Here is a 19,161-nt window from a genome sequence, read left to right as displayed (position 1 = left end):
GGGTAAGGAGGGCGGGCAAGGGACATCTTTAACACATCAAGTAGAAAGATGCCCAGATAGGCGTACGTAATGTTCCCATGCAGTCCAAGACACTCTTTCCTTCAGGACTCCATTCTAAAATAGATGAGCTTCTCTATCTCAGCTCCGAGGAGCTTGCTGTCGTATCTCACTGCAGGAGTCAATTCCCTGGAAGAGTGAGCCTGTATTTCTAAGCTGGAAAGTTAAAGAAGTGCCTGGATCTCTTGATTGCGGAGATAAAGATTTCCTCTTAATGGCAATCCCTGGTAATCGGGTAACTGAGAAAAGCAGCATGCTCAAGGACACCAGTATTTGCATGAAGAAAGCTCTGTGTTAAAGTATGAACAGCATTTCCAATAAAACATGAAAAGATTTACATTTTATCTATAAAATTTAAGTCTTTGCTACAATAAATGCTCTATTTCTCTTAAGCCTAAAAAGGTAAGGAATGTCATCATCAATCTGTACATTCTCTTTGCAGCATAATTCTGGAGACTCTGATGTTTAAATTGGACAGTCATAGATGTGAATTTCCTGGTCATCTCCCACAGACACAATTTTTGAGCCATTTCCATTGTATTTTACTCCCCAGACCTGTAAATTAAAAAAAAAAAAAAAAAAGTTTTGAAAATGCCATCATTCTTTATAATGTTTGCGAAATGAACATTCTTACTGTTGTTCTGAATCTAAAGAAACAGATGAGGATGTCCTTGTACTTTTTAAATCAGTGGGAATGGAGGCTTAACCAAGCACCTTCCCTTGTTGCTATTTAATTAGCATTCTTTTCCCTTCCCACACCCCGCCCCCCCCAAAAAAAATCATTTTTAAATACAGTCCTAACCAAGATTATCTACAGCCCTTTCAAAGAGTCAGAATCCTGAGGTGACCTAAGGCCAGGAAGACGGGAGCCATAAGAGACCAACATTTAGACTTCCTGGAAGAAACAGGTCCCACAACTACCCGCGAGGTCACTGCCTACAGGGAAAATGGAAAACTCTGCTCCTCAGCTGACCCGTGTCCGCCCCCCACGGTCAGCAATTCTCACTCTGCTATTAGTGGCCTATGGAGCCTGCCTGTCCCCAGGAGCTAGACAACATGACACTGTGGGCCATAGATTTTTATTTGTGATGTGGTGAATTAACAGATTCACACCTTCTTCCCAGACAGAATTGATGTGGCTGGACTTTAACCAGAAATAATAACTTCCTGATTATTAGGAGGTGATTCTGAGTGGTTAGCCTGTCCCCTTAGCCCTGAGGTGGGCACCTAGCTCCGACTTTAGTGTTGTGACTGGGCCGCATGATGTCACCAAAATGACCCACGCATACAAAGCAACAGCTAGCCAGGACTTAATCCCTGAGGAAGATGTTACATCCAGGAGTGAAATATCAAGATTCAACCCCCTCAGTTTTGTTAGAAACAATTTAAGATGAAAAATAAAAAAAGCATAAACAACGTTAGTTGTAACTTTAAGTCCCATTTCAAAGAGGAGAAATCTACAGGACCATGTAAAAATACTGAAAACGTACTAGACGTCAGTTTCACACTGCCGTGGACATTTGATTTTTTAAGCTTAGGTCCGCAAGACTTCCCAGGGGTTAGGAGCCTTGGCCTCACCTGGGAGCTCGTTAGAAATGCAGAATTTGAGGCTGGGCACGGTGGCTCACACCTGTAACCCCAGCACTTTGGGAGGCAGAGGCGGGTGGATCACCTGAGGTCAGGAGTTCGAGACCAGCCTGGCCAAAATGACAAAACTCCGTCTCTACTAAAAATATAGAAATTAGTGGGATGTGGTGGTGCGCGCCTGTAATCCCAGCTACGCTACACGGGAGGCTGAGGCAGGAGAATCACTTGAACCCGGGAGGCAGAAGTTGCAGTGGGCCAAAGTCATGCCACTGCACTCCAGCCTGGGCAACAGAGCGAGACTCCATCTCAAAAAAAGAATAAACGCCTCAGGCCCTATGTCATGCGTGCGGAAGTAGCATCTGCATTGGAACCAGGTTCCCAGGGGATACAAGCACCCATGAATACCTTTTACTATTTCACATACTCACCTCGGCAAAGATAAAGACTCTGGTAAGTACACTTTCCATTTAAAGACTGAAACAAGTTATCAATCTCACTAAAGCCAAAAACCTCATAAGAATTTCCAGCTTCTACTATATTGGGAAAAAAAAAAAAAAAAAAATCGCATCACTTCTTTGGACAGTTCCCAAACTGGCAAGTGGTGACCGTCTAAGCAGGGGACGCTCCCGAAGAGGAAGGTTCTTGCTGAGCCTGCCGTGGCCCAGCAGCCCCCAGGAGAGGGCCCCAGACAACGGCTGCGGCAACTTCCAAAGGAGGCACCGAAGGACTGTGGGGCTGACACCATGTTCTCGGGCCTACGTGGGGACACGCCTCGGGAGCTGCTAGGCTGACTGCACATCGCAGCCTCTGCAGCCCAGGCTGCACGGGAACTCTGGCTACAGGGACGTCCGGGCAGACAGAGCAGCGCGGGCCCAGGCGTCTGCTGCTCTCCACAGCTGGAGCAACAAGGTCAGGACAAGAAAGGCGCTTTGGTACGACGCTCAGACAGCACCAGCCATCTAAAGATGAAGTAATAATGCCATACCTGATCCTGGTGATCAAAGAAGGTGTGAACACAAGTCCTCGTTCCAACGTCCCAAACTTTCACGCTTTTGTCAGAGGAACTATTTTAAAAATGAACAAGTGTCAGAAAACAGTTTCCAGACAGGTCTGAGGTTGGAAGGACTTCAACCGAAAATCCTTGGATGACTCACATTCTCCTAACTTCAGACCCCCCAACCCCTGCGCCTCGGTACAGGAAATGGCCAGGCAGCGGCATCACTGGGTGGCTTTCCTTCCTCACAGGGTAGCCACTTTCCTGAAATTCTGATCTGCCCGGCCCTCGTAGTAACTGTTCTCCTGGAGTCTCAGACACAGCCACCTATTTCCAGATGGGAGGGAGGCCCGTGATGAAAACCAAGGCTCTCGGGAGGCCTCCAGAGCACTGTGCAATGCCTGCAAGCTGCCCACCTCCTGCTCTCCGGCTGTCTGGGCCACCCCAGGCCTGACCGACACTGGGATCGATAAACAACATTTGACAAACAGATTTACATATTTTCGGTCACCACTGGGACACAAGTGTACCTTAGAGTAACTCTGGTAGAAGCCTCAATTTATAATGAAAACACTAAGAGTTTAACTGTTTAAAAGAATTCCTTGTTGACTTTTGCTCCAGCAAAGGTCAACTAACCTCACTAAATACAAATTTAAAAAACTGCTGGAAACAAAGGCTACCTGAATAAAGGGTGACGCATCTTTCAATGTTAAGGCCTCTATACAGGAAGACTGCCCTCATCTTCCCAGCATTTTGGAAACCGCTCAGTATCAGTAAGTACCTGGAAACGAAGCGAGTGTCATCGGGACAAAACGCCACGTTCAGCACCCAGGAAGCATGGCCGCTCAGCGTGCCCGCCAAGTTGGCATGTTGTCTGAAACGGGAAAGGTCCAAACCAAGTTGGGACATTAATTTCTAGAGTATAATCACTGAAGTGGAAAGCACATTATTAACTCTCCCAAATGTGCTATCCTTAGAGTGACCACGAATACCCTATCAAAAATGCCCCTTTCAATGAAGTACCATCATGCATTAGAGGCAAATTTTCACAGCAGCATTAACCCATACTGTGTTGATGCCACCAAGAGCCAAGGATAAAACTTGAATAAAATCCTTCGAGCTGAAGCTCAAAATGAACAAAGAACCACACTATAGAGACTTGGCAAGCCAACCCCTAAGATGAGGAAACTGTGGCCCAACGGGCAAGGAAGCCATCTCAGGAGAGGGGCAGGCTCGGCCTCCTGGCTGCACCAGCAGCCCTTCCACGTGGGGCCGGTGCCACCAGTCCAAGGAAAGCATCAAGATGTATCCATCATGACAGATGTGGCTCCGAGAGACCATTTGAACCCCATCAAGAACGAGACAGGTCTACTTACTACAGCCATTTTCATTTTTTTAATAAAAATGAAACCCAATCACCTCCGGCAGGAGAACCACCCTAGGGCCTAACTGAGGTCAGCAACTGTACCCGGGAACACAGATCTCGGCAGAGTGCAGCAGACCTCAGTTAGGGGCCAGGAGGCAGTCTCAGTGGGACACAGTGGGGCCGTGGGAGGGTGGAAAGCCCTGGGCCTTAGTACAAAGATCAGCAGTTTCTAGGGGCTCAGGGCAGGAGGGAGGGATGATGCGGTAGAGCACGGGGTTTTTAGGGCAGTGAAATTATGCCACGTGACACTGGAATTAGTGGTGGCTGCGTCATTATACATTTGTCAAAACTCATAGAATGTACCACACAAAGAGGAAACCCTAATGTAAACTACGGACTTAATAATACATCGATACTGGGTGAAAAAAAGCAGTCTTGGGTCTTCACTCAGTGCCACCTCCTTGGGCGAATCACCACCTCGGCTTGGGTTTCTCACGTGCAGAACTGGGACACGAGTCTGTGCTGCCACCTCACTAGTTGCAGGAGGATCAATAAAACAGCGGCGATGGAAGTACTAAAGTCACAGCCTAAGGAACTGCTGCACTTCCACTGCCTCTTCCACTACCAGGCCAGTACAGCTCTCCAGAGGTATCTCCCCGCTTGGCGGTGGCACCTTCCTTCAGCTCTAATTCCAAAAGCCGCAGTTCGAATTCTATGTCTAGCTGATAACCTTTTGCCATAAAAAGCTGCATTTTAACCAGAAGTGGGCGAGAAGGAGCTGCGTTCCTACTCTGAGGTTTCAAGCCCCAAGCAACCCTCACAGGCCCCTGAAAGGACGCACGCAGACGGTCGGGGTTGCAGTGCGTGCAGGGGGAGGAGGACTGGGCACCCAGGTCTGGGGCTGGAGCAGGATGTGTGCGCGCAGGGGATCAGAACGCCCTTCCGAGGAACAAGGAGCCGGGGCACCCCTGCAGGGAGAGCTGAGCACGGCACCGAGACGCAGCATCAAGAACACAGACTGAACACATTATAGGGGAGACCTCGGGGGTGGGGCGGGGGGGGACCAGAAGGGCTAAAAATGATGGGGGAAAACAAGAAGACAAAGGGGCCTACAGAGGTTTACGAGGATGGCTGGGAATCAAGGAGGGTGATCAACTTGCTTCTATACTCGCAGTCAAGGGCCAAAACCAAAAACGCTCCCAACTAGACAGGTGGCGGGGCGGCTCATACACTGCTCCCTAACTGGGGCAGAGGTGTGAATGCTGGAACAGCCCGATCCTTGAAAATGGATGCTCTAATTTTTTCTTGCTACCAGGGGCCAGCTACAGCCCATGGCTCCATTTCCTCGTCTGTATCTTACTTACCTATCCCAAAGAAATCAGTCAGCTCGCAAAAAGCAGGCTGCCTGAGAAAAAGTAGCAAGTCCCTGATCCTGCCCATGCACGTCCTCCTCCAGGCAGCCCCTGAGGACACACTAAAAATGAGCGCTGAATGGGGGAGGGCCGTCTGGGGAGTCAAGGTGTCCGATGTGACTTGAGCACAGGTCTTGCCAAGGGCTCCTCCCTAGGGTTCCTCGTAACAGTAAGGAGACAAGGTGGGCATCAGCAGCGAGTGAGACCCCTTTAATCTTGACAGGTAACTTACACATCATAGATCTTGATGTAGCCGTCATCTGAAGCAGTGACAAGGAGCTGGGAGTCCGGGGAAAAGGTCAAGGAGCGAATGGGCATGGCGTGGCCTGAAAGTCGTAGAGGCCCTTGTTAATCTGGTGAACCACTGTCTCCTCACTCGACTTCCCACGGACAATGCCCCTTTGCAAAATCATGAGCCACTGAGTTGACCCGCCCAGGTGCTTTAGGCAGAAAAGCAAGAGTTCTGGCTGGGCCCTTCCTCTTAAGTGTTCTCAAAGCCTCCACACCCCCCAGTCTCTCCTCCTGGAGCCATTTCTCCTTAGCGCCCTTCGCTGCCCGCAGCGTGCACTGCTTTAAAGAGCTGCTCTGCTATAATATGGCCCCCGAAGGAAATATACATCGCTCCTGATTTGTAAGGTTGAACAAATTAAGAAGTTCTTTCCCTACCAAATCCTTTATTATAGAGTAAAGGGTAAACTATAGTAATGTGAGGAGATAATACATTCACTTGATCAGAATTCAAAACAGTGCAAAAGTACATGTAATAAGGTCTCCCTCCGACCCTACTCCTGTTCTTCAGCTACCCAGTCTTCCCTCCAGGGGCCACCAGTGTGGACAGTGGGCACAGTACTTTCATCCACCTTCAAATTAGCAACAAAAAGTTGTTTCCAATCACAAGTTCATCAGAATGCAAAATGACAGAAATGAGACATTCAGAATAGCAAATATATATTAACACACACATATATATAATGTGATATATTACGATATAATAAAAAGTAAGTCTGTTCACCCAAACAAGCATTTAACACTGTTGCAAGAACTGGTAAGTCTAGGCCAAATCTACAGTGACAGGCCAGGTATGGTGGCTCATGTCTGTAATCCCAGCACTTTGGGAGGCCAAAGAGGGAGGATCTCTTGAAGCCAGGACTCAAGAGACCAGTCTGGGAAACACGGCAAGACCCCATCTCTACAAAAAATTTAAAAACTAGCCAGGCGTGCTGGTGTGCACCTGCAGTCCCAGCCACACAGAAGGCTGAGATGGGACAAACCCTTGAGCCCAGGAATTCAAGGCTACAGTGAGCTATGATCGTGCCACTGCACTCCAGCCTGGGAACGAGACCCTGTCTCTGAAAGGGGGAAAAAAAAAAAAAAAACTACAGTGACCAGACGAAAACCTGGAGGCATTTCAGTTTTCCAACTGAGAGTGATATTTTGTAAATCCAATGCCCGTTTGCCATTTAACGGCATTTTAATGAGAGAATAATGATTCCTTTGTGATTTGATAACCCTGTTTGTAAAAACAAGATGATGAGACATACCTTCCAGTGTATGCAGAAGTTTTCCAGTTGCAATATCAAAAATATTGATGATTCCATCGATGGCTCCACTGGCTAGGTATTTCCCATCAGGACTCTGTTCAGAGGACACAGGGAAAAATCAGCACTTTCAGACTCCACGTTGTTAAGCTGTCCCTACCAAACACGACCAAACCTCCTGCTGGCTACACGTCTAACTGGTTACCTGGCAAACCCCACCACAGAGACAGCAGCTGCCTGACCAGACCAAGGCAGAATCTGTGCCAAGGACTGCAACAGGCTGGAAGGGCAAACGAAAGGAATCAGAAGGAGAAAAGAGAGCAGTGTTTCCTTACGTATGCGATACTAAGAATGAATTTTCCTCTCGTGTCCAAAGAATATTCCTTTTTCCCACTTTCCACACCAAAAATGTTCACTTTCCCAACATGAGTTCCTGTGGCCAGGTACTGGGAATCAGGAGAAAAGGCCAGAGTCCAGGCATCCACTGAACAGAGAAAAGAAGAACGAAAATACAGTGAGGAAAGATTTGGCCTTAATTTTAAAAACTGAAGTTTCACCAAAAGACACATCTTTTAAAATTGGAGTAGCAGTGTCCTGATTCAGAAAATTATGTTGTAAAGATGCTAATTCTTTTATCAAGTTTACATTTAGTTTAAGTGTTTCTGAAATTTATAATGAAAATAGGACAATACCAAGCGTTAGCAAGGATGTGGAGAAATCAGAACCTTCAGACGCCACTGGGAACGTGAGATGAGATGGCACAGCCACTTTGAAAACCAGTTTGACCATTTCTCAAGTGAAAGCAAACACTTACCATAACGCCCAGCAATTCTACTCCTAGGTAACCACCCCAAAGAAACGCAAACTTATGTCCACACACACTGGTACACTCACGGCCTTTGCCTCCTCCAGGATTTGGGATTGTCTCTCTTCTCCTTTTCTCTTCCTGTGTTGTGGTTCACATTCCCCATGCATATTTTCAAGATAGGTCGAAACTAAGTGTCCATTTTCCCTACATTCATTAGACCCAAACTCATCCAAGGAGTTTCACCTTCAGATGAATTTAGCTGCTCTTCAGCTGTCGATGGCAATGCTTGCTTTTGCTACAGGACCAGATACCTGTTGGCTGTTTAGTGGCTTGGTCTAGTTTTATGCAGAGTCCTATCCAAAAAACTCAATCGATCAATCAAACTTTCAGACTCCATGCTGCTATCTTTATCTTTTTGAGATGGAGTCTTACTCTTAGCCCAGACCAGAGTGTGGTGGCGTGATCTTGAGTTCAAGCGATTCTCCTGCCTCAGCCTCCCAAGCAGCTGCGACTATAGGCGCATACCACTACACCCAGCTAATTTTTTGTAGTTTTTAGTAGAGATGGGGCTTCACCATGTTGGCCAGGCTGATCTTGAACTCCTGACCTCAAGTGATCCAACCGCCTCAGCCTCCCAAAGAGCTGGGATTACAGTAGTGAGCCACCGTGCCCAGCCTCTTCTATCTTTTTCTTTCATAAGAGTAACTTTTAAAACGTTGCCACACTTGGAGAATATCCAGTAAAAGGTACTGTTTGGCAGGGAAAGTGAGCTGGCTGTATAAACCATCCTTTTACTTGGTACCATTCCAGCACTTCAGCTGCCTTTGGCCCAGGACTGCAACCAGCATGCAATGACACCAGCATACGAGCCCTAGGGAAGCTTAGTGCCCAAGGTGAAAAGGTAGAAACAGTTCTACCTCTTCCTCTTTTCTTAAGACCCTGCTTACATATTAGAGTCTTAATAGACTTTGCAGGATAGTTTGGGGACCCAAGTCCTCTGTAAATAATGTAAGCAGGGTAAGGGTGCATGTCAAGACAAGCATCTGGGGAGCCAGAGTGCATCTGGGTAGCGTCTTCCAAATACATATCCCACACCATGTATTCTGAACGCTACGATTCAGTGGATCCAAAATAGGGACTGGGCGTGCGTATTCTTAAAAAAGGTCCAGTGCTAAGAATTACAGACAAGAAATATTGCTTCTGAGGGAAAATGCACTCAGTTTTGAGACAACCCAGCCTCTCTGAAAATCCTGGGACTATCACTCTTTCTAGGAACAGCCTAGAGTGGCTACTGAGTATAACTGGTGGGAGGCGAATCCATCCAGGGCACCAATCAAGGGAACTGTCTTCATGCAACACCTAAGCAATTCTTCTGTCATCCACCCACAAAGGGCTGTGCCAGAGAGATGCCAGGCCACGTGCAACCTCTAGCAGTTACCACCACCCATTCTGGCAGAACAGGTTCTGCTGGTGAATGCTGTGCAGCCATTTATAAGTAAATCTGAAGCTCAAAAGAACCCTGAAATGTCTTGCTGTTCCACGTTAATCAGCCTATGACATCATCAGCTTCTGTCATCTCCAATGATGTTTATCAAGGCTGCTGGACAAGAGTATGCTGTTGTGCAGTACTTATAACAAAATCGATGTTTTTAGAAGTTTCATACACATCACATACCACGAATCACACCCTTTAACCAAATTTAGTAGGGACGAGCAATACACAGATCTGTAAGGACCCAGTGCTTTACATTCTAGGCTTCCATAAGGCAGTGAATGGAGCAGTTCAGAATATGGCAAACAGAGAATCTCTGGAAAATACAAAATACAGGTCAACAACCCCAAACCAGCAGTTTTAAAATCCAAAAAGCTCTAGAAACCACAGGCTTTTCCATAGGTTCACTACCAAAAGTCATTTGGCAGCAAAACTTAAGCTGAAGTGACATAGACTATTTATATCCTTTATTTATCTCACATAGTGAGAACACTCATGTTTAGCTGCAGACGTATTCGTGTTTCATTAGAGTGCTGTTTCCAGCCCCCAGAATTGTAGGTGATATACAGTTCACACACCCATTATCACCCCTCTCAACTCCAAAAAATTCTGAGCTGTAAAACAACACATCTATCCCTAAAGATTTTGGAAAAGAAATCATGAACCTTTATCATCTCCCCTAAAAGTAAAGCTCTTACCAGGTCCTGCATCTATGGACTTTATCTGTTTGCCATTTTCCAAGTCCCAAAGACGAATATGAGCATCAAGAGAACTGGATGCAGCAATGGGCAGGGTGTGGCTGATGTCCACAGACACCACTCCCAGCTGATGTCCCTCCAGACTCCACTGCAGGTCCAGCCTCTCATCACGCCTTCAACAGGGGACAGAGAAATGAACACACTTTACCTGGCATCTGAAATTCTGGGTCCCTGTGACTATGTGATACCAATGGTCTACGAAACACGGAATCAGAGAAGAATCAATGAGCTACAGAGCACCAAATGCTGCCAGGTTTTAAATGTAGGGCTAAGATTTTTTTTTTTTTTTTTAAAGACGGGGTTTCACCACATTAGTCAGGCTGGTCTTGAACTCCTGACCTCAGGTGATCCGCCCGCCTTGGCTTCCTAAGTGTTTGGATTACAGGCGTAAGCCACCACGCCCGGCCTAAGATTTTTTTTTTAAACTTTAAGGCTTTAATATGGAGTAACAGGAAAACAAGTGGGAAAACCAGCTGCTGTTTTATAACGCCATATTGCTATTGCTTTCTTGCCTAGAAAAAAGTATTTCCCGGACTGCAGCTGAAGAGTTCAGAGGTGAAACCACAGCCCCCAATTTTCCGAGGCTCTGTGTGTTAGGGGAGAGGCACTCACCATTTCCAGACCTTTACCAGGTCGTCCAGGGAGCCTGTGACCACCGTCTCAGAGTTCTCCTTCTTGTTTGTCCCCCAGGCGACTGACCAAATGGCATCATCATGAGCTAGAATGCAAAGTGCTTCACTGATAAAGTCTTCATGCATACGCCTTCTAAATTTAATGTGATAAAATGAAGCTGAAATACTGTTCAACAATTGTGAGGTAACGTTTATTGGTATTTGCTTTACTATTTTACAAAGCGCTTTCCTATACAGCTTGGATTGAAATGTTGGGGCCTCATGTGAAAAACGGAGTTTCTGAAGAAGCCACTTGCCGTAAATCTCACGTTTACCAGGCAGGAAGGCAGTACTTTGGACCCCAAACCCAGTGTTCTTTCTTTTAGCATGCTATCTGGCATACAGGAGTCCAGAATGGCTATCACTTGGCTAAAACAAGTAAAACCACTGGGAAGGCCCCCTCCTACCAAGAAAAGACCTAAACTCAGTAACAGATACACCTAAAGATCTTTGGAAACAAGCAGGAAGCTCAACTCTAAACAGTCTATAGTCTAAAAGAAAATACCTACTGTAGCCTCCGTCTCTGCAGTTGCCTTTCCCCACACGTATCTGTTACGGTTAATGGGCCAAATAGTACTGGTACTACTAATACCCTTATTTTACAGACAAGGAATGAGCGGCGCTAGGACTTGAATCCAATCTCTATCAGTTGAAGTCTGCCTTAAATCTAAGTCTGTGAGCTGCACGTTTGGTAGGCCACGCTGTTTATGTGCAGACCCAGCGTGGACGTAAAAACGTGACGAGGGCACACGGAGGCTTTACCCTGCCTGGCAACACTCCTCCGGCCACACCTTCCCAACAAGTAGAAAGGCATTAAACTTCAACAGCTGTGCGTCACCCACAGAGCTGTGGCTTCCACTTAAACCCCGCCTACCTCAAGCCTGCTAACTTGCCACCCAGATGGCAACAGCTGCAAATGTTATCTGTGATAACGTCATACAAAGCTGTTTAGCATATGTAGCTGCAGGTCATCGAGGCTACAGTGAAGAAATGAGATGTGTGAGTAGCCCATACACAAACGTGACTCCTTTTCGGGTACCAAGCTCTGTACCACGGTCAGCTACAATCCTAGCCCGGATTCTGACCTGCCACCTGCTCTGCCCTCCCCGCCACTGCCACTGCTGCACAGCTCCCAGCCCTCCCGGGGCACTCAGGCCTCAAGAGAAATTCATCTCACTATGAGAGGCTTCACTTTCGTTTAGGGTCAAAGCAAGTTCTGAGTTCAGGAACAGACTCAGGTACGCCTCCCCTGATGGGCCAGCACTAACAGAGTTTTGGGGCTCAAAGCATTTCCTTTTTCGACCTCGGCAGCGGGGAAGCTCGGTCAGGTCTTCCTCAGGTGGGAAAATTTTCCTCCACACCTGGAATTCTCCAACTTATCACAATGACTGTCTTTTTTTTTTTTTTTTTTCTTTGAGACAGAGTTTCGCTCTTGTTACCCAGGCTGGAGTTCAATGGCGCGATCTCGGCTCACCGCAACCTCCGCCTCCTGGGTTCAGGCAATTCTCCTGCCTCAGCCTCCTGAGTAGCTGGGATTACAGGCACGTGCCACCATGCCCAGCTAATTTTTTGTATTTTTAATAGAGACGGGGTTTCACCATGTTGACCAGGATGGTCTCGATCTCCTGACCTCGTGATCCACCCGCCTCGGCCTCCCAAAGTGCTGGGATTACAGGCGTGAGCCACCGCGCCCGGCCTTTTTTTTTTTTTTTAAGTTGGTTGTTAGGCTTTTGCTGTCGTTTGTTTGTTTTTAAGAGAACTTATTTTCAGCTGCCAATTCTTCTGCAAAGTGAGTGTACTTGGAAACTACATGTCTGGTCATCTTGACAAAAATCTTACAGAAACCAGGGACGACACAGTTTTTTTCCACAGATGACCTGCTTAAACAGGCAGGCTACTCACCTTGCTCTTGTTTGAAGAGAATACCATACTGAAAAAGAACAGAAGCCACATTCAACCCACGGTCAGATTTCAGACGTCTCCCGGTGCCTCCTCCCCAAGCAGACGGGGGCACTACAGTGTCAGCTGCTTCCTCTGCTGTCGCCCCGGCCATCCTACAAGCCCCTCCATTCCCACTGAGGCACGATTTGCATAGTCATATCAGAACCAAATTCTTAAACAAACTGTTACTCTCCCCTTCCCACTACCCACACTCACCCGACAGAGACCAAGAAATTCTGGTTTGTTTTTCTGCTCTGATCATCCAGGAAGCTCAGAGTCCAGTTTGCAGCTTATGTTTTGCAGAATAGTTGGCCTATTTACTTTGTCCCTCATCTTATTACAAAGGTATGTTTCTCCTGTTCTATCTCCTATCCTAATCTTTTTTTTTTTTTTAACAACATCTTTTTCTTTTTCTTTTTTTTTTTTTGAGACGGAGTTTCACTCTTGTTACCCAGGCTGGAGTGCAATGGCGCGATCTCGGCTCACCGCAACCTCCGCCTCCTGGGTTCAGGCAGTTCTCCTGCCTCAGCCTCCTGAGTAGCTGGGATTACAGGCACGCGCCATCATACCCAGCTAGTTTTTTGTATTTTTAGTAGAGACGGGGTTTCACCATGTTGACCAGGATGGTCTCGATCTCTCGACCTCGTGATCCACCCGCCTCGGCCTCCCAAAGTGCTGGGATTACAGGCTTGAGCCACCGCGCCCGGCCTTTCTTTTTTTTTTTTTTTGAGACAGAGTCTCACTGTGTCACCCAGGCTGGAGTGCAGTGGCGTGATTTCGGCTCACTGCAACCTCTGCCTCCCAGGGTCAAGCAATTCTTAGCCTCAGCCTCCCAAGTAGCTGGGACTATAGGTGCCTGGCACCACACCCAGATAATTTTTGTATTTTTAGTAGAGATGGGGTTTCACCATCTTGGCCAGGCTGGTCTTGAACTCCTGACCTTGTGATCCACCTGCCTTGGCCTCCCAAAGTGCTGGGATTACAGGTGTGAGCCACTGCACCCCGCCTGTACCTCTTTTAAGCTTCTTCTATTACTCACTAAACTGCAGTCAAGACCTAGATGAACCAACCCTCCTCTTAGTGTTTGCATTTTACTAGTCCCACCTAACACTGTGGTGACTAGTGACCCAGGGTCATCCAGCTCTTCAGGAGCAGGGCAAGAACGAGATGCTAGTTTCTTGACTACACACCCAGAAAAGCTACTGAACTTGAACTTGGCAAGGAGACCAGCTGATGTTCTTCCCTTCAACACAGGCCTTACCTGGTTGGTCATTTCCTTAACCAAGGATCGAGGGCAAAAGGCCAGACAGCTCTGTGGAAACAACACCAGGATTTCAGTAACGCGTGGCATCAGGAGACAAGGGCCTATATGTAGTTCCCCTCGACCAAGAAAATAAGGCAACTCCTTATTATGAAGTTGCTCTGACACTCTTCTGTGGGTCGGTACCAGGAACCCCCTTCACCATCCCTACCAGGTGCTATGACCTTTCCTTCCTCTGAACCTACGGACTCTATTAGCACCTACTCCTATCCCATGGTTTCTTCACCTCAAATGTCACTGCAGAAAGTGACCAGTCTCTTTAGAGAGGAAAAAAAACACAGTTCCTTTTAATAACAAATATTATCTATTCAAAACAAACATGGGGGAATTCAAAGATGGCAAAGTTCTTAACCAAAAATGCCTTTAGGAGCCAAAAGGCAGATAAATAAGGGCAAAGGTTGGAGGGAGACACGTGTCAAGAGATAGTGACCGTGCTGGCCCAAATGGCAAAACCCCATCTCTAACAAAAACACAAAAACTAACTGGGTGTGCTGGTGCATGCCTGCAGTCCCAGCTACTCAAGAAGCTGAGGCACAGGAATCGCTTGAACCCGGGAGCCAGAGATTGCAGTGAGTCGAGATCATGCCACTGCACTCCAGCCCAGGCGAAAGAGCAAGACTCTGTCTCAAAAAAAAAGAATAATTTCTCAGGCTACATTAAGGGCTAAGGGTTCTTGTGTTCTGTGTGTGCCACAGACTCCCTTTAGCGGCCTTTTTTGTTTTTGAGATAGGGTTTAGCTTCACCCAGACTGGAGTGCAGTGGTGCAATCATGGCTCACTGCAGCTTCAACCTCCCGTGCCAAGTGCTCCTCCCACCTTAGACCCTGAGTGGCTGGGATGACAGGTGTGTGCCACCACATCTGGTTATTTTCATTTTTTGTAGAGATGGGGTCTCCCTATGTGGCCTAGGCTGGTCTTGAGCTCCTGAGCTCAAGAGACCCTCCTGTCTTGGCCTTCCAAAGTGCTGGGATTACAGGTGCAAGCCACCACACTTAGGCTCAGAATGTCCTTAAACACAGAAAATACACAGGATCAGAAATGAAACCAAGTACAGGAGATTCTCATTATTCACAACAATTATGTTCTATGACGTCACTACAAACACGAAATTATCCAACAGAGAACCACTGTTCCTTGGGGAAACAGGTTTCTGAAAGCCTCTGGGCACATTTTTGTCAACCAGTCAATCCATAATCATGTTTCATGTGTGTTTCTGTTTAAAGGCACTTACTGAGTATGCATTAGTAATCCATTAATACTGATCTCATGGCTAAACAACGCTTATCTAACACACGCTTTCTCCATAAGACACATCGCAGCCTTCCTGAGCTTACAAGCACTTCGGCATCAGGCTTGGTGCGATCTCAAACAGTGGCATCGCCAACAAAAAGCACCAAGAGGAGAAAAGCGTGGCACCAAAGACAGCGAAAATGACATCTGCTCACAACATGAGAGCTGACAGGAAGGCTGCGCCGCCTCGTCTGACCTCAGCTGAGAACACGGGCATCAGGCGACTGCAATGTTTCACCCCATGTGAAAAAGCGTCATGTCTTCCAAAGACCACAAAAGCGCTGCAAGTATTCATTTGGGGGCTACATACAAATTTTAGTGAGTAGGTGAATTCATAAATACAGAATCCACAAATAATGAGGATAGACTGTATGCTAAAATGTTATCAAAGTACAAAAACTAACATGTGTGCTTTATTGACACATTGAGATCTAGAAGCAAATCTAGTAACTACCACAATTTCAAAGTCGTGATGAGCTTACACAGAATCATGAGATGTGAAAATATCTGGAATTTACATTTATAGCAAAGTCACACTGCTAATACTGTGATTTATGGCCTACATTCATAGTGGAAGAAAATGCTGAATTTCATTTGGAGGTTAGGAAACATAAAGATGCAATTTTCATCTCCTCCAAGTTCATGCCCCTCACTTCTACCCACTGGCAGTTTAAGGGACCGTACAGTTAAGGCATCCAGGTTCCAGCTACTTTCTTTAAATTTGCCAGCCCAAAAAGCTGCCGCAGGTTTGTCAATAACAGAAAATCAAACTAACAAACCGTTTATAACTAATCCTTGCCTATGAAGATCTCACATTGGTAGTGTTTTGTTTTGGGTTTGGTTTTGTAAAGACAGGGTCTCATTACGTTGCCCAGGCTGCTATCGAACTCCCGGCCTCAAGCAATCCTCTTGCCTGGGCCTTCCAAAGTGCTGGGATTACAGACAGGTTGGTAGAGCTTTACTCATTTGTGACCCATGAACAGGGTTCTTTCTGTCCAGGGCAGAAAAGACAGGAAAGAGCTCAAGCTAGTTGGGCTAATGTGAATGGTATTCAACCTCTGTTTGCACACAGCCTTCTGCCTGCTGCAGCACATGCTTGTCCTCTTCCCCACCCTTCTGGGCCTCACATTTAGCAACGGACAGAAACAAAAAAAAGGAGGAAGACTTGCAGTAAGCCAAGCCAACTTCCAAAAAGCCAGGCTCCACAAGACAAGGGTGTCATTCTACCAAGGCGTGCACCCTTGAGGGGGTACAAAGAACCCAGTCCTATTTGAAGTCAGACACTGAGATTAGCTCCCTGAAACCTCCTAACCCCACTTACTAGGTACAGGAGTTCTACTTTAGCTGAGGTTTGGATTTTCCCAGTTCCAGATGTCAACCGTAGTCTAAAAATAGGCGAGCACAGTTAAGATACTTTGAGAGCGACTACATTCACATAAATTGTATTACATTACATTGTCATAATTCTATTTTATTATTGTTAATCTCTTACTGTGCCTAATTTACGAATTAAACTAAATATCATAGGTATGTATGTGTAACCTGTATAAGAAAAAACACAGTAGCAAAGACCTGGAACCAACCCCAATGCCCATCAACGATAGACTGGATAAAGAAAATGTGGCACACATACACCATGGAATACTATGCAGCCATAAAAAATCATGAGTTCGTGTCCTTTGCAGGGACATGGATGAAGCTGGAAACCATCATTCTCAGCAAACTGCCACAAGAACAGAAAACCAAATACCGCACGGTCTCACTCATAAGTGGGTGTTGAGCAATGAGAACACGTGGACACGGGGAGAGGAACATCACACACTGTGGCCTGTTGGGGGGTGGGGGTTCTAGGGGAGGGATAGCAGGGGGCGGGGAGATTGGGGAGGGACAGCGTTAGGAGAAATACCTAATGTAGGTGACGGGGGGATGGATGCAGCCAACAGCGATGGCATGTGTACACCTATGTAACAATCCTGCACAATCTGCACGTGTACCCCAGAACTTCAAGTATAATAAAAAAGAAAGAAAGAACAAACACAGTATAGATGCTCCTCAACTTACAATGGGGGTGCTTCCCAATAAACCTCTGTAAAGCTGAAAAATTGTAAGTCAAAGCACAGTAAGTCGGTCAGGGTCCTTCTGCAGATATACGTAGGGTTCTGTACGACCCAAGACTTCAGACATCCACTGGGGGTCTTGGAATGCACACCCCTCAGCTAGGGGAACGACTATTTTCTTATGATCAGTTCCACTTCTCTAGTAAGAATGGATACAAGCTATAGTACAGGCAACCAAGACACACTGCCTCTTCCTTCAGGGTCTGACGAAGGTCAGAACTAAGAGACTTTAGACCTCAGCCCTCTCTTGCCATCTTCTCTCTCTGGGACACTTTCCCCTCGTTTTCCCAGACGGAATTAATCCCTGGCTCAGTGTTTCCCAGGAGCACTGCAGACGCCTCTGTGGACCTGCTCGGGCCAGTCCACAGCCCACGGTGCTGCGCGGTACCTGGGGTGAAGGAACCCGGCCTCTGTCTGCACCGGCCCAGCGCGCCCCCTGAGACGACGGCGTGGCCACTGCTGGGACACCGGCTCATCCAGTCCTCCCACCCACGGATAAACGATCTCCTCCGCAGACACACCAGCCCTAAGCTCGGCGCCGTCCAGAACATTCTCAGGACGCAAAACGGGGCCACCTACGGGCCTCCCCCTCTCCGCTCAGGCCCCGCAGAGAGGGGCAGCCGGGGCCAGTGGGATCACGGAAGCCCCCCTAGGGTCCCGGGGCCTGGAGCGTCCCTGAACAGACCTGTTTGCAGGTAGCCTCGGACCCAACCTTGCTCACCCGCCCTCTGGCCCGGGCCGTCAGCGGCCCTAAAGGCCGCCATCCCCCACCGCCGCGGGCTCTAACTCACCACGGCACCGCCAGGACGCACGTCGGAAGCCGGGCTCCGCGCGACTGCGACGCGCAAAGATGAGCTCACGGGGGGGCGGGGCATCGCGCCGGCCCCGCCCTCAAGGCGTGGAGCCCGTCGCAGCGCCCCCGCCCTCCCTGGGCGGGGCGCGGGGGCAGACGCGGAGGAGGGTGGGCGGAGACAGGAGCGGGAAGCCACGCCCCGTTTCCAGAGGCGCGGTCGCCCGACGCTCGCGGAATTGCAGGCGTGTAGCTTCTGACCACTGCAGGGTTAGGGGCTCGCGTTGCAGCTTCCTTTTGTACTTTTGAGATTGGACTAAAGGTAATGACTTCTGTTGCTAAAATAAATTCACTGAAATCGAGCTTTGCCTTTCAAACTGCTGGTCATGACCCATTCGCGTGACAGACATCAGTTTAATAGGTTGTCACTGGCATTTTTTTTTTTTTTTTTTTTGAGGGCCGGGCGGGGTGGCTCAAGCCTGTAGTCCCAGCGCTTTGGGAGCCCAGGTGAGAGGATCGCTTGAGCTCAAGATTTCCAGACCAGCTAAGGCATCATAGCAAGACCTCGTGTCTACAAAGATTAAAACAATTAGCATGTGCCTGCAGTTTCCGTTACTTGGGAGGCTGAGGCAGGAGGATCGCTTGAGCCCTGGAGGTTGAGGCTCCATTAAGCCGTGATCACACCACAGCACTCCAGCCTGGGGGGCAGAGCTAGACCCCATCTCAAAAAAAAAAAAAAAAAAAGAGATGGAGCCGGGTGGAGTGGCTCACGCCTGAAATCCTAGCACTTTGGGAGTGGAAGGAAGGTGGGTGGGACACTTGAGGTCAGGAGTTTGAAACTAGCCTGGCCAACATGGTGAAACTTCGTCTCTAGTAAAGCAAAAACAAAATTAGCCGGGCATGGTGGTACGTGCTTGTAATCCTAGCGACTCAGAAGGCTGAGGCAGGAGTATTGCTTGAACCCAGGAGGCAGAAGTTGCAGTGAGCCTAGATCATGCCACTGCACTCCAGCCTGGGCAA

The 19,161-nt window shown here is 47.7% G+C and overlaps 1 protein-coding gene across 3 annotated transcripts; it reads right to left on the bottom strand.

Annotated features, from left to right (window-relative positions):
- Positions 1-329: 329 nt before the first annotated feature.
- SKIC8 (SKI8 subunit of superkiller complex) lies at positions 330-18,207 on the bottom strand. 3 transcript variants are annotated; one of them, XM_039468752.2, is made up of 11 exons: positions 18,143-18,207; positions 13,886-13,936; positions 12,586-12,613; positions 10,625-10,730; positions 9,953-10,125; positions 7,290-7,438; positions 6,958-7,051; positions 5,649-5,742; positions 3,420-3,512; positions 2,630-2,708; positions 330-612 (listed from the first exon to the last, which is right to left on the bottom strand). In XM_039468752.2, exons 2-11 carry the CDS (start codon positions 13,895-13,897, stop codon positions 523-525), a joined length of 918 nt encoding a protein of 305 aa, XP_039324686.2. In that variant the 5' UTR covers positions 13,898-13,936; positions 18,143-18,207; the 3' UTR covers positions 330-522. The 3 variants fall into 3 exon arrangements, with proteins under 3 accessions (XP_039324686.2, XP_074248690.1, XP_074248691.1); XM_074392589.1 differs by having other exon boundaries at positions 18,037-18,191; XM_074392590.1 differs by lacking the exon at positions 18,143-18,207 and having other exon boundaries at positions 10,625-10,777; positions 13,886-13,938.
- Positions 18,208-19,161: the final 954 nt, after the last annotated feature.

Source organism: Saimiri boliviensis, chromosome 2 (assembly GCF_048565385.1).
Source record: "Saimiri boliviensis isolate mSaiBol1 chromosome 2, mSaiBol1.pri, whole genome shotgun sequence".
Classification (NCBI taxonomy): Eukaryota; Metazoa; Chordata; class Mammalia; order Primates; family Cebidae; genus Saimiri; species Saimiri boliviensis.
Note: the sequence above shows the minus strand (reverse complement) of the source record. Positions and strands in the feature narration are given on the sequence as shown.

Coding starts and splice junctions, on each gene's coding strand:
- SKIC8 (XM_039468752.2), bottom strand. Junction 7,439..9,952: donor GTCCATAGATGCAGGACCTG/GTAAGAGCTTTA, acceptor TTCTCTGTTCAG/TGGATGCCTGGACTCTGGCC. Junction 3,513..5,648: donor TACATCAAGATCTATGATGT/GTAAGTTACCTG, acceptor TTCCCGTTTCAG/ACAACATGCCAACTTGGCGG.